Source organism: Pseudochaenichthys georgianus, chromosome 13 (genome assembly GCF_902827115.2).
Source record: "Pseudochaenichthys georgianus chromosome 13, fPseGeo1.2, whole genome shotgun sequence".
Lineage (NCBI taxonomy): Eukaryota > Metazoa > Chordata > Actinopteri > Perciformes > Channichthyidae > Pseudochaenichthys > Pseudochaenichthys georgianus.
In genome coordinates, this window is record NC_047515.1 from 1,716,421 (window position 1) to 1,728,228 (window position 11,808).

The following is an 11,808-nucleotide window of genomic DNA, read 5'->3' on the forward strand; positions in this document are numbered from 1 at the left end:
CTAGCTGACTCTCTAGGACTCTTCTTCACCTCATTGAGTATTCTGCGCTGTGCTCTTGCAGTCATCTTTACAGGACGGCCACTCCTAGGGAGAGTAGCAACAGTGCTGAACTTTCTCCATGTATAGACACCTTGTCTTACCGTGGACTGATGAACATCAAGGCTTTAGAGATACTTCTGGAACCCTTTCCAGCTTTATGGTAGGTCTTCTGAGAGCTCTTCTGTGCGAGGCATGGCTCACATCTGGCAATGCTTCTTAAGAATAGCAAATTCAAAAGTGGTGTGTATTTGTTATAGGGCAGGGCAGCTTTAACCAACACCTCCAATCTCGTCTCATTGGTGGACTCCAGGTTGGCTGACTCCTGACTCCAAGTAGCTCTTGAAGAAGTCTTTAGCCTAGGGGTTCACATACTTGTTCCACCCTGCATTGTGAATGTTTACATGGTGTGTTCAATAAAAACATGAAAACATATCATTGTTTGTGTGGTATTAGTTTAAGCAGACTGTGTTTGTCTATTGTTGTGACTTAGATGAAGATCAGAACACATTGTATGACCAATTTATGCAGAAATCCAGGTCATTCCAAAGGGTTCACATACTTTTTCTTGCAACTGTATGTATATATATATATATATAATATATCTGCATTATTTGATCCCACTTTATGCTTTGCTCTTGCTGCTTGTTTTACACTGATTTTATATCTTATTTCTTACTGATGTAAAGCACTTTGAACTGCAATCCCCTGTATGAAAGGTGCGATACAAATAAAGCTATTATTATTCAGATGGATGTTTCTCTGTTCATTCTCCCATTATCCTCCTCAATCTGCCTAGAAGTATTTTAATGTTGTAGCTGTTACTATAAACAATACTAATGCTAGGGCTGCAACTGACAGTTATGTAGGCACATTGTTATTGTTTCTTATCGCTGTGTGATTAAAAGAATAAACACAAATAGCAGGATAGGCAATGCAAAACTTTATTTCGCACCTTCATACACACATAACACAACATTAGAATGAGCTTTTATCAATGCCTACCCTACGTGATGATAACCTGTCAACATGACATTAATACAGAGCGGGCAGAACCCAAATCAAGCTCCAGTGCCGCACGAAACATGTTTTCGATGGACGAGAGTGAAAATGGAACGCACACGCTATTTGTTGTTTGTTTATATCACGGTCTGTTCTTCTTCTCTGTCTTCCGGTTGTTGCCTCTTTTGAATGACGAATACACACTACCGCCGCCTGCTGGTAAGGAGAGTTATTGCCACTCACGCACTGAAGTCTTTGCGGTGTGTTCCCGTGCGACACATGGCCAAGACGCAGGAGAACACGGCGACGCAACTGCCGGCGTCGGCGAGTCCTCTGGTGACTGCTTGGTGTGTCAGGGCCTTTAGGGGGGCACTGGCCCCCCCTGCTCCCCCTAGAACCGCCCCTGCGCCCGGCAGTGCGAGGAAAGGGGAGAGAGGTGAGAGTAGAGAATCCATAATCCTCGTCGACAATGTTGTATATATAAGACTATGGACTACGACATTTAGGTTGACCGTTTATTGAACACGTTGTTGCATATGCTCCCATGACAATAACACAACAACACAACTGTATCCGGTTCACACATCCCAAAACTCCCGCTGCCATCTTAAAGGCACAGTCACACCTGATGTGACACATACATAACAGACACGTATACATAGCCAAACATATTAGCATATTGTGCTACACATATGAATGAAAATATATGAAAACATAAAACAAATTCCTTGTTGGCCGCTTGTCGTGAAAGGAGATGAATTTAGTTCCTTTTCTGCATAGCTTTGTCACAGACTTCTTGTCACATTAAAACTTTATCACAGACTTCAGCAGAGCTTCAAAAAAGACGTCAACCCACGTTGAGTTGTACAGTGTAACAGCAAAACACGCAGTACCAGCACATGAACAAACATTAGTTCCTAGGCACAAGAAACACATACGCATATCGGTTTAAGATGTAAAACAAACTGTATTAAATCATGCCATATTTAACGATTATAAAATAACATGAAATAAAGTATTCATTTATCCAATTTAACTATGACATTAATTGTGTTATTCCTTTTAATTAAGGCAACTTCGTTACGTCATTTACATCTCCCTTCATTGTCACATCGCGAGTGCAGTAAAGCCCGACTCCAGTACTGCAGGATCTGCATTCTGATTGGCTAAAGCACTTCTTTGTTGAAAACTCTGTGTGACGATTGGGCTGGAACTTGTTTGTTGTTAACCCTTTGTGAACTGGGATACATATGCGCAAAACAAACAAACACGAGAGCCGCGGGTTGGCCACTCCTGCTATAGAGTATAGATGTGAACCATTACCCTACATTTTTTTAATTGGTTGAACGGTTTTTGGTTGGTTTGTCACTGGGCAAAGTATGACCTTCGTCTCTACTTTCTCACAGCGGCAGGTATGTATTGTTCCCAGCCTTCGTCCCCTCGTGGAAAATATCCATGTTATGCTATATTTCAGGGATGGCGATGCGCCATTACGCATGGCGCAATAGTTATGGGTTGTTATTGAGCAGGTGTGTCTGTTGTTCTAGTGCCGGGCGGACCCAGTGGGGCGCAGACTACATCATGCTTCGCCCTTAACCCAATAGCGATAGCCTTAGAGGGCGAAGCCATATACGAAATAGAACTGAGGTTACCTACTGTAACCCCAGCTTCTATGAGTAAATGGCGAAGTGCTGAGCCCCCCCACTGGCTCCACGAATAGCTGAAGAAAAGTTATTTTGTATGGGAGCAGATTGTCGGGCCACCTTCCTATTTATACCGGAAGGGAGCCCGAGGGTGGGGCCCACCTTGCGGGTGGGCGTGGACTACAAGTGTTTCAGTGCTGCGCGGGAGTGCAGGGGGATTACCCAATAGCGATAGCATTAGAGGGCTACGCCAATACTCATAGCAGCTGGAGTTACAGTAGGTAACTTCAGTTATTTCCTACCCTTGTGTGTTTTCCCGCCATCGTCTGCCCCGCCCTTGATTGTTTCCACCTGTTCCCACTCACCTCATCTTTAAATAGTCCTGTCTCTCCCCTGTCCTGTGTCAGTTTGTCTTGTTTGTTTCCCCGAATGGTCGTGCTAAGCCTCAGCAAAGAAAGGATCGTTTTCACTCATTATTTTGTTATTACACTAGATAATGAAGTACTTTGTTTTAGTAGATTTCGTTAAGAATCTGACTCTTAATTCTCCTATTTCAGTGAAACAAGGCCGTTTTGAACATTTGACAGATTTATGCTTAATTCTCTCAAAAAGTTACTGAAGTTACACTTTTGTGTATAAAAGCTGAAAACTAGAAAATGAAGTACTTTGTGTTCGTAGACTTCGTCAAGAATCTGACTCTTAATGGCAGTTTGTTATTTTGAGGCTATTTCAGAGAAACAAGGCCGTTTTGAACATTTGACAGATTTATGCTTAAAGGTTTGAGAAACCTGCTCGAGATACACTTGTTATATTCCATGGAATGCTCTTAACATCCCGATAGCAATAAATATCTGAAGTGCTTTGACAAAAAATCCATAAAAAACATCATCTGTGGAAGCCGTGGTACTGTAAAAAGCACGACCAATCATCTGAGCCGGCCCGGCTAAAGTAACTGGATGGCCTACCTGCCTGTCAGCCTTCCATCGGGGCACAAACTTATCTCGTGCCCTCATTGGTCATGTGAGCGTTCGTGTGTGTTGGAGGAGGGGCTCTGTAAGGAAGTGGCAGATTTGTTCCGGCTGTGTATTTTCAAGTTCTAGCGATCTCGAGCTGGTTTCTCCAAAATGACCGACCCCACCTTTAAGTTATTCTTAAGTTCTCTTTTTGTTACGCTTTGTTTTGTCCTCCTTGTGAGCGCTTTTTGTTAACTCCAGTACCTACTCTGTTAAGAGGGATTATCTGTTCTTTGAAATTAAAAGACATTTTTGTTACTTTCAAGACTTTGTCTCTGGGTCGTGCATTTGGAGTCTCCAGTTTGTGTCGATGTTGTGACAGTGTTAGCATCAACGTCTTAAGGTTTTAATGGTTTTGCACAATTTAATAATACACAAACATACCAGATAACAAATGATAAAAACCATTGAGCTTATTTAAAGCCTCTACCTAAATGTTAAAAATCACAATTTTATACAAAACACAAGATCGTTATACCATCAATTGCTTAAATTCAATAAAATGGCACACTTTAAGAGTAACACTATACTTAACATTTTAACAAATAAACACAATGAAAAGCAGGCGTCATACAGTGATCATAATCATGTGTTCTTAATGCTCAAACATCGAAGTTGATGGACAATGTGTTTCTTGATTCTTTCTTTCTTATGTTTAATATGCCAGACGTTATCAGCCAAGAGATTCCTCATTGTTGTTTGCTTACAATTCTCCTGTTGCAAATTCAAAAGCATGCACTCAGGAGAAAGCACACCCTGCTGACCACGTGCACTAAGCTATCTGCACTTTGGTTGCATAATGACATTAAAAGCTTCTTGAATCTTTGAAACTGTGCAGACCTGATTCTTATTGTCTGGAGCTCATGTGAGAAAACAGCTTCAGTCCTGGTATCTGATCTGTCTCTGGAACAGACGTTTCCATCTCTTTTTCTGCGCCTTTTCCATTTTGTTTCACTCTGATATTCTAGTTGACTGCGGCTAATATCATTTAATGATATTTTCTTTTAACATTTGGCTATTGACAACAAATGAACATTGAGAGAATGACAGCTATAACAACATAATAATAATGAAAACCAGTTTGTAACTCTCCTTGTCAGTCTTTTACCTCCTGCAAGACCGTTGTTTCCAAATATAATAAACAGTAATAAAGAACATGCAGATATTCAACTGAGAAGTAACTTGTTACAGGATATAGGATAGTATAACGGGGCCCTCATTTTAAATTCTTCTGAACAGGAAACTGACAGGGAACTCCAAGTATCACTGACTGATACACACACACACACACACACACACACACACACACACACACACACACACACACACACACACACACACACACACACACACACACACACACCCACACCTGCCAAACTAAAACAAGTCTATAACACACACTGGCGTAAATGTCTGTGTCAAATGCACACACCCAACAGGAAACAGAAATGGATTATGCAAATTGCAGAGACATTTTTTTGAAAGAGAGGAAGGTGTGAAGGAGGGGGGAGGGAGGGAGGTTCGATAGCAGGCTGACGAACTGAAACAGGAAGGTGTGCGAGTGTGAGAGTGAGTGCGAGTGTGAGTGTGTTCTCTCAGCAGCTCTCTTTCTTCTGAGAGTTTTTCAGTGTTTTGCCTGTAGATGTAAAGGCCACATAGTGTGCCAGAGAGTGTGTGTGTGTGTGTGTGTGTGTGTGTAAGAGAGAGTGTGTGTGACATGCCAGCAACATAATCCTCTAAATGGATTTCCACAACAGGACAGCTCTGGATATCTCCACCAGGAACCCTCAGGATGACTTTGAGATGCTGCAGAGAGTCGGAGGAGGAACCTACGGAGAAGTGTACAAGGTCAGAGCCGCTGCTGACCGAACACACACCTCACTCAGCACTCAGCAGATGCGTGTGTGTTTCTTATCTTCTGAAAGTCAAATTGCCTCTGAAACAGTTGGCGAAAATATGAGGCTTTTATTTAGGTGGTAGCTGACGGCTTTCATCTCCAGTCAAGCATGTCTCACTGCTGACTGCACGACCATGTGTAACCGCCATCACAGTGTGTATTACGGGTCACACCGTGAAGGAGGAAGAAGTGTGTCGAGCGTTGACTTGATAAAGGTCACAAAAACACAGTGTAGAAATCCTGTTACAAGTAAAATACATTCAACTTCATCGCTAAAAGCAAAAAAGTACTATTATCTAATTATATGCAAACCAATAGTATATTTATAATGCAGAATGGCACGTTTCATAATACTATGTGTAAAGTAATTGGATTATAATTATATATCCATCAATGAATTCATCATGTTATGCAGCTGGAAGAGGTGCGACACATTTCTGTTAGCTAATACTGCTGGGTCGCCTTTCCTTTAATAATTCACGATACAAAAGTAGATGGTTATATTTTGTAATATATAATCAATAATAAATGCATCTTAAAATATCTTGTCATCTAATAAAGTTAACAAACACATGCAGTGGAACAAAAGAGCACTATGTGTATTCCATGCCAACATGTAGTAGTATGAAGCAGCATAGTACGTATGTGGAGTACTTGAGTGAATGGCTGAGACGTGATGTTCTGTTTCTCAGGGTTGGACATGGTGTGATGGGTTTGAAGGAAATAGGAGAGATTGATGTGATTGGCTGGTGCAGCTCCTGCAGCAGGAAGTGGTTTGAAAGGGAAAGTGTTCCTGTCAGTAGATGGGGGCTTTTTGAGAATGTTACCCCTGAAACAGAATTCAGTCTGACCTCAAACATCTTCTGTGTATTTCTTTCCTTTCTTCTATTTCACCATTGTCCTACTAGTTTAGGACCTAAAGCCCAAGCACGACGTAAGCACATGTTAAAATGGCGGAGACTGTACTATGATTCAGAGTCATCAGCTGTGATCTAACCTCACACACAAATCCTGCTCTTTTCATGAGATTTGGTATATATTAATTATTATTTATATACTAGTTTCGCTTTCATGTTAGTCACAGTTGACATTTAGTTTTTTCTCTCTTGAAAAATACCTTTAATTGTAACAAAATAAGATATATTTGATTTAAGATTAAAGAAGTGAAACGTCAGGCTTCAAGATGCTGTGTCTAGATGTTGAATGAGAACTGCTTTCACTCAGTAACGTGTAATTAAAGCAGCATCAACATTCATAATGTCTGGAACACTGAATGTGCTCATGGTCAAACGCAACTTACTACAGAAGTACTGAATGTTTCATATAAAGGCACACCGAGTAGGTTTTATCATGTTTTTGTGAACAACATTCAAAGTGGTCTCCTCCCTCGATTGGTCCACTGTGCCTGCTTTTTGTCAGGACGATGCGTCTTGAGTCCCGGCGTAACGATATGTCCTCTGGGAATGTCCCCAACACATCCCAATGGACATAAAGAGCAATACAGGGCTCTGAGTCTTTGCAGATGCAGACACCGCTCCATCTGTTTGTGGACATGTGATGATTGAGAGGAATGACTTTAGTTCATTTCAATACATTATTTTGTTTTTTAATCAAATCCTTCTCATTGTGCCTTTAGCACTACTTTCTTTTGTCCTCTACCACCAGAGCATCAGTTTCCTATTGCTGAGCACCAACATCGCTTGGATAGTTCAGGATAAAGTGTTAATGTTAAGATAATTAAACACAACAGGGGCAACTCATGGAAGTCGCGATGGATAAAAGCGTCTAACAAGTGAAATGTAATGTAATGTAATGTAACACATTCGCGTCTTTAGTGCTAAGTGTTCAAGTTAAAGCTCTATTTGTCAAAGACAGATGGAGATCAAAGGTTCACCTACACTACAGAGGAACATGTATCATTACGGCATGCAGATAACTCTGGTCTGATGACTTCTGATACTTCTGAGGTTTACAAACATGCCCCCGAGTTTCTGTCACTCTGTCAGTCTGGTTCTTCATCACCTCTGAAGCTTTTCTGGGCCATGCGTTGCCAACAGCTCCACAAGGACACTATTGCAATGTGGCGTTTGGCATTTGAATTTCATGACAGTCAACCTTTTGGAGTTAATAATAAATGGCATAAAGTTATCTGCACTTGGATCCTGCTCAGATTGTCTGTTCTCTTAAGACCCAAAGGTGTCTGGTTAAAGTAGGACACCACATCACATGTGACCTTCTCATGTGCATCAGGCACAGTCAGTGAACACGGCCTCTGGATTCTCTGGTACTTTGGACTCAAATAGTCACACCTGATAGTGCTGTATTGAAAAGTAGAAGTACGTTGTTAGTGATCAGCGTTTCCCTTTCCTCTAAACAGTCCGAGTCCTTCAGCGGCAACGGTTTGACTTGATGCTGCTCGTTATGTATCTACAGTATGTGATCGTGTCAGTGTGATGTACTGTGGAGAGGAATATGGAGGTGCATTCAAGCTAGCAGTTAAAGTGTGTAAAGCAGTTCAACTTAGGATCATATTTAGTTCCGGTGTGGTTTCCTAGGCTGGTATTTATTTATTATAATTTGGGGAATCAAGTCTGATTCATTTAGAAAGTTCCAGTATTTAAGTCTGTGTTTCTCTCACTGTAAAGAATGAGCCGGAAGGTCATTGTTGTTACCCTCATATCCTCCGATTCCAACAACTACAGCTGGTGTAGATTTGTATTATTTTATACATTTTACTTTTCAAACACATGTTGCAAGTAAGACCCTCACACTTAATGCAGTGGGTCCGTTGTGTCCCTGAATGCCTCGTCAGATGGGTCAGCCATTGTACATATCTGTGGAGGTTTTGTAAACGTTAGTATCTGGCTCTGCAGAGTCCTGCAACATGTTCTCTGCGCTCAAACTGTTCAACAATCGAGTGCGACAATGTTTCTGACGCAAAGCCGGTTATCTGGTTGAGAAGACTTCCTGTAAACAGGTCAGTGATCCGCGCGCCTCTGCTGTGTAGAGAGGGACATTTGCATAGCTGTTCCCTTTAACATATGGACGGACACACACACACACACACACACACACACACACACACACACACACACACACACACACACACACACACACACACACACACACACACACACACACACACACACACACACACACACACACACACACACACACACACACACACACACACACACACACACACACACACACACTTATAGAAATGATCACACATACACGTTGGAGTTCATACCTTCCTCTGGGTTGCAGCGAGGTCAGTCTGCAAAGGCAGCAGCATGTGAGAAGGCCATGATCCAGATCGGTGGTGGAAATAAGTACATTAACAACACATTCTCTGCTTAAACACAAATCAGAGGTACTTTTGATTTACCTAGTAAAGTTAGGAGTATTTAATGTTGTGCAACTGTATACTTCTACTCCACTATTCAGTGAAAACCAACACATTCTTTGCACGCCTCTTGCAACATGTGTGGTCACAAAGCTGAAAAAAGAGCTGTTGTTCTGATACACTGCTGCGTGGTTCTCACGGGACGCGACAACCATGATGATCGTATAGCATTTGAAGCATTGCTTGCTTTACTTTAATGCTTAAGGGTTCTATGCTGACAAAAGTTACAAAAGTCAGGTTTTTAATGCAGGACCTTTGCTCATAGTGCATACGTTCACAGTGTTATACTAGTCCTTTCAATTAAGCAAAGGATTTCAATAGTACTACACTCCCTCCACTGATGGAGATGACCTGATTTAAACCGAAGTGACTGTTTGTTACGGTGCAGTTAGAAGGGGGGGGGGGGTCACAAAGGATCAGTTAGAGGGGGGGGGGACATCAGCATGGAGACAGAAAGAGGTGGTGACTGCACTGGATTAAGTGGAGCGTCTGTGGCTCAGGGGATGAATCGGTGTCCAACAATATGAAGGACACTGGTTTGATCCCCAGTTTCTGCAGTCAACTTGTTGAAGTGTTCTTAAAGATAGATACGAGATACATCACCCACATTGCTCACATTGGTATGTCTGCAGTATGGAATTGTATGTTCATCTCTTTGGATAAAAGCAGCAGCTAATTGAATGAATTATATCATGTCTTGCTCGTTGGTCTAGGGCAGCGTTTCTCAAAGTGTGGGGCGCGCCACACTGGTGGGGCGCAGAGATGTGATAGGTGGGTCGCGAAAAAAAAAAAATGATTTAGAAAAAAAAAAAAAATTCAAATTTTTTTTTACATTCTTTTTTCACATTTATTTATTATTTATACACTGGTGGAATATCAAAACAACGGACCGCCCGGGGTGCAAAACGTATCAATGAAAAGCGACCCTCTACCACACAAAACAACACCTGTAGATAACCCAATTTGTGTTCTTTGAAATTGAAAAGGATATTGCATTGTGTTTGTTACTTTCGTTGCAGTTGTATGTCTTAAGTGTAATTTGGCATGCTTTTATTTTGAAGGCAAGTTTATGCTGTTGACATTTGTTGTTGCTATGGAAACAAGAAACGTTTCACAGCGGGCGGAACTTGTCATAAAGTCCGCGATAATAAAGCCCACCGATTTAGAGGGAAGATATGATTGGTCAATTGTACTGTCATTTGACATTACTCTCGTTCAGTTACTATAGCTGGCCCTCTGTGAATTCATAGCTGGACGTCCAATCAGCTCCTTTCTTCACAGACTCGCAGAGAGGAGCTTCTTTCATTTAACCCTTCACATTCAAACAGAAACTGAATAGGCAGATTCAAAGGATTTATTTCTTTGGAAATGTTATTTTAAATACAATTTAATCAAGTTATTTTTGGTAAAACTATTGACAAATATTACTAAAAACATATTTAAAAAAAATATATAAAGAAAAATATAATTTGTTTTAATGTTTTTAAATATTATTTTGTAGAATCTCTTAGGCCCTCAGAGACAGGCTCGCCACTGGTAAAAATCTCTCATACACACGTGTGAAACACTCTCACAGACACACACAACAGCGTTGCAGACGGGAAGAAAAGCAATGTGGAGCAGGAGAGCAAGAGAGAGAGCACACCTTTATCTATTTAATAAAGTTGTACAAAATAAAGTAAGAAATCATTCCAATGTGTACTATAGGACAGTAAAAAGTTTAAAAGGGGAGTGATTAGTCAAATATGCATAAATAAAAAGAAAGAATGCTAACTAGGTAACATAAGATAAGAATAAACAAGTTTAAATGATTTGTTGTGATCATATTCTAAAGATGTTTGGATTATTGAAAAGTATACAGCTCCCTTTCATCTGAGTGTTGAGAGCTGTATCCATAAATTCATGTTGGGCTCAAAGTAGGGCTGCTCGATTATGGAAAAAATCATAATCTCGATTATTTGGGTCAATAATTGATATCACGATTATTAAAAACGATTAACCATTTACTTTGAAAAACATCAATTTATTGAAGAAAATCATTTGAAAAGTATGTTTTAACAGTTGATTACCCTGAACTTTAAGTATAATTCAACTGAAAAACCTATTTAAAAAATAAATAAAATCGTTTTATTTCGATTATGTTGTTTTCATAATCGTTGCAAGCCAAAATCGTAATTGCGATTAAAATACGATTTAATTGAGCAGCCCTAGCTCAAAGTGCACCAGATTGATGCATTCAACTTCAACATTTAAAAAAAATCTTCCTTGGGGTGCATGCCCCCGGACCCTCGAGGATGTGACGTCCACCACCAAATAAAGCAGGTTAAAATAATTAAATTGCATACATTTTATTTTAGTAAACACTGAAAACGGGTCCCACAGACCCAAACAGCACTCAAAGGTTAAAGGTAGCATATAATAATGTTAAAATGTGCTAAATATATACACTGCAAAAAAAAAAAAAGAGGAGTAAAAGTAGCTCACGACTTGTTTTATTTTTTGAAAGTAACCCTCATCCTAAAAAAAGTTGGAGACCCCTGTTCGATACATTTGACAATTTTAAGCTTGGCCTACCATTTTATTGGAGCGATGAGGAACAGGTGGGGCTTGAAAAGGCCCACCTGTTCAAAGCGGGGGATGAGAGGACAAGTTTGAGAACCACTGGTCTAGGGGTTTGATTTATCGCATAGGATGGAGAAGTCCTGGGTTCAAATCCCAGCCGAGCACTTCTTCAGCGAGGAGAGTGTGTTGATGGACCTTGTCGAAATCCTGACCGGATTAAAAAAAAAGATGGTGTGGGCTGGAAGA

General features: G+C 40.6%; 1 protein-coding gene across 2 annotated transcripts in view; it reads left to right on the top strand.

Annotated features, from left to right (window-relative positions):
- Positions 1 to 5,236: 5,236 nt before the first annotated feature.
- LOC117457561 (mitogen-activated protein kinase kinase kinase kinase 5-like) overlaps positions 5,237 to 11,808 on the top strand; it is a 59,879-nt gene continuing 53,307 nt past the window's right edge. For both annotated transcript variants that reach the window (XM_034097711.1, XM_034097709.1), the window contains exon 1: positions 5,237 to 5,542. In XM_034097711.1, coding sequence (XP_033953602.1) covers positions 5,435 to 5,542 — 108 coding nt within the window. In that variant the 5' untranslated portion in view covers positions 5,237 to 5,434. The remainder of the gene's footprint in view (positions 5,543 to 11,808) is intronic.